We start from the raw sequence: 3,489 nt of genomic DNA, 5'->3' as shown, positions 1-3,489 counted from the left end.
GCACCTTTGTTTATACTTAACGTCCATAACCCAATTTTTGTTTGTTTTCTTCTGTGCTGAAACTACGAGTGGTTCTAGTCGCTGTCAAACATAATCCACCGTTACTAATGCTTGTTGCTGTGAGTTATAACGGCAGCCCTTAACGCTGTGTGTGACCTAACATCTCTTCGCAAACGCAGGGCGGCCCCCGACCACCACCACCCCCTTGCCGCCGACGCCCCCCGGGGGCCCCGCCGACAGCACCGAGGCCGCCCCGGAGGGCGCGCTCGAGGGCGGGGTGCCCCTGGAGTCCGTGCACCGGGCGGCCGACGGTAAGGAGCGAAATGACGTGCACCGGGGCCTTGCGACGGTCCCTTGCATGGAAAATGTCACTGCTTTAAAGTTCAGCAGCTACCGCCTGAGGCACCAGTACAAAGTTCGGTGCACACGTAAGTAGACGAGCACTCTAGTTGTTGTTGACTTGCTCTGGTGTCGGTGCCGGGTGGTTGTTGGGACTGGTTCTGTCTGCCGCCCGTGGGTAGGCAACTCATCGCGCACCACCGCCCTGCTCCACCTGGAGCAGGGCGGCGCCGGCGAGTAGGCAATACATCTGGCATGCGCTCCGCCGGGCACACGGCGGCGTGCTCACTTGTGGGGGAATGGCAGGTGCAGGATCTCCTGAAGCCTGCACTTATAAATTGAAGCGTTCAACTGGCAAGCCCTAACATGTGTTGGTGTGGAAAGTTAAACACTTCCCAGTGTTCAAAGTTTCCACTCCAGCGCATGAGTTAAACAGCATACTTGTTGAACACGTGAAGCTACTATGTGACGACTATGTTTCCCTTTACCTATGACGGTACAATATCATTGAAGGTCTCTCAAACGGCACTTTTCGGCAGGCATACGACTTATTATTGTTGAATGGTGTTGGGATGGGAAGTAAGATGTAACTCAGTACCCTTAGAAACACGTAGATATTTTGAGAGGTAGTCATCATACGCTTTTTTGGAACATTCTTTGCTAACGTTGCTCGTGGAGTCTCTGTAGCCCGCCCTATGCTATGCTACTATGCTGCTCACTCATAGCTCAAGCTCACCCGCGCGCTCTGCTCTCGTGCTGTCCACAGTCTCGGCCGCCGCGCCGCTGTCCGCCGGCAGCCTCTCGCTCCTCGCCCTCGCGGCCTGGGCCTGGCTGTGGTCCACCGCCGCAGCCCGCCGCCTCTGAGGCACCCGCGGCAGGCCCGCGCGGCCCCCGGGGGCGGGACCGGACCGGGGGGCGGGTCCTGGATCCCCCGCGGATCCCTCTCTTCGAATGCGCCGCCGATCCCCGATCCCGGCCCGGTCCATCCCCACGGACAGCGCCCGGGCTCCCCCGGATGCCCCGCCCCGGCCTACAAGGATGCAGGTTGGTACTTACAGCTGTAGACTCTGTTGGAAAACCATCACGGTGTTCTGGCGTTTATATTAGGAAGTTGCCCGATAAGAGGAACAATAAGAAGGTAGCACTGAGGTGGCGTAGTGGCGTAGCGTAGCGCCGTCCCTAAACAAAGCAAAAGATGAGCGACAGTCTAGCAGAGCTTAGGATGCGTGTCGTAAGATTTCAAACAGTTTAGAAGGGGCCTATACGCCCAGCACCTTGGTGCCACCTATATCAAAGCTTTTTACGACAGTTAAGTCATTATCATTGAGTTAAAATTGTACCAATGCAATATGTCCGCGTACACTAACCTAAACAACGACACCGGGACGTTTTAGAAGATTGTATAAACTTACTTTTCCGAAGCCAAACTTTACAGAAGCACTCTTTGACACAAGATTGTTACGCCGGTCTAGTAAGGACCCAAATTTTCTTTAGAAATTTAACAAAACTCGATTTATGATCACACATCCACTTGCGACAAAACACAGTATGGTCGCCAGCAATCTGCATAACTTAGGGACGGCGCTACGCCACGCCACCTCCTCAGCGCTACCTTCTTTATGTTCCTCTTATCGGTCAACTTCCTCATTCGCCATTTGTCGTTAAGCGGTGCATGCCGCCATGGCAGTCTGGTACATGTCTGGCTCTGGCATGTGCTGAGCTGCACGCAGGCGAAAACCTTTCTTTGTAAAACTGAGCTTGCTGTTTAAGAATTGCATAAGCATTTTTCTGTCTCACTTTTTGAAAACATAATGGAAACGATTATAGAATGGCCGCCGCCAACTAAACTTGCGGGACCGAAAACCCCCCCTTATGGATGAGGGTTTCGCTGATGAGCGGGGTGAGTGGTTTCTGGTCCGACCCGGACCACCTTCCAGGCGCAGGCCTCGGCCCAGGCCGCAGGCCCCGCAGGCCAGACTCGTGAAAGGTGACGCGCGGGGCAGGTCGTGGCGGGGCGTGGCGTGGCGTGGCAATTACAGGTGGATCGTGTACTTTCTACACTACGCACCTCCTCGCGCCACCGCCGCCACCGCTGCTGCTGGACGAGAAATAATTGAAATGCCCCCTGTCGCCTATTGGCCTACCCGGGCCTACCAACCAGTCCTCTCTATATACCTGATCCGCTCCCGGCGTTCAGCAGCGCGGCTCGTAGCGACTGCAAAAAAAAGGAGCGTAGGGGATAAAGTAATGTTTATTTGACTAAGTTGATGCGATCTGTATACACGCCATTTCTGTTCCTTAGCCCCGGGGTCTGTACCTCTTCATGTATGCAACCTGTGACCCTTTGTGTTTTTTTTAGTTTTACTGTTCCGGATTCAACCGTGTGGGTGGGTATGCCTGATTTCCCCTACCGTCTCTGACTTGCCCAAGGCGCCTTATGACTCTGGGTGAGAGGGCCAACCCATCCACAGGCGTGCATTCAGTGCACTAACTAAAAAAAGAGAAAGAGGTTTGTGGGCCACCATTTATCTGGCGCCCTTTGTGCGGCAGCAATAACCCGTAATTGTGTCAACAGTTCAGTGTCAAACCTTCCCCTCAGCCCTCTTTCTGATATGGTTCTTTTGTGTTACAGCGCGCATTGCGCCCCGAATGAAGAATGAACTTGTCGCAGCTCCGTGTTTATTATTTTTTTCAAATGCTGTGCTTTGGCTGTGCCTCCGTGATGGAGATAATAAGATCACGATCCTTCCCAAAAAAAATGCCCTCTTTAGTCACTGTGTTATTTAACTTATGGCATGACTGTCATTCTCTGGGCCCGGAGATGAAATCAATGTCACAATGTGTCGTCATTCTGTCGCGTAATTCGTTGTGTAATCATTATTGTTGTTATTGTCATGGCTTAGAGTTAAGTGTTATGTGTTTACTCCCCTCTATTTTTCACTGTGGGTGCAATATTGGGAAGAAATGTTACTGGAAAATCAAGTGCGAACTAGTCGATATTGTAACAAAATGTATTTACAAAAGTTATAACAAAAGAATGTCAACAGTGGAGCTAAATGCTCCTAATAATTTAACAGAACAGAAAAACAAACACAATCTTCCGAATAAGGAACGTCAGACTACGTGATGTACATAGGTTTTTTTTTATAA

General features: G+C 51.7%; 1 protein-coding gene across 3 annotated transcripts in view; it reads left to right on the top strand.

The window, feature by feature from the left end:
• The window catches only part of LOC113209502 (butyrophilin subfamily 1 member A1-like), a gene marked incomplete at its 5' end in the record, with an annotated part of 17,026 nt that extends 13,543 nt beyond the window's left edge, over positions 1 to 3,483 (top strand). Inside the window, 3 exon segments of one of the 3 annotated variants that reach the window (XM_052273201.1) lie at positions 180 to 311; positions 1,106 to 1,383; positions 2,972 to 3,483. In XM_052273201.1, coding sequence (XP_052129161.1) covers positions 180 to 311; positions 1,106 to 1,203 — 230 coding nt within the window. 3 annotated transcript variants of the gene reach the window in all.
• Positions 3,484 to 3,489: the final 6 nt, after the last annotated feature.

Source organism: Frankliniella occidentalis, unplaced genomic scaffold, assembly GCF_000697945.3.
Source record: "Frankliniella occidentalis isolate FOCC.00 unplaced genomic scaffold, Focc_3.1 Scaffold7, whole genome shotgun sequence".
Lineage (NCBI taxonomy): Eukaryota > Metazoa > Arthropoda > Insecta > Thysanoptera > Thripidae > Frankliniella > Frankliniella occidentalis.
Note: the sequence above shows the minus strand (reverse complement) of the source record. Positions and strands in the feature narration are given on the sequence as shown.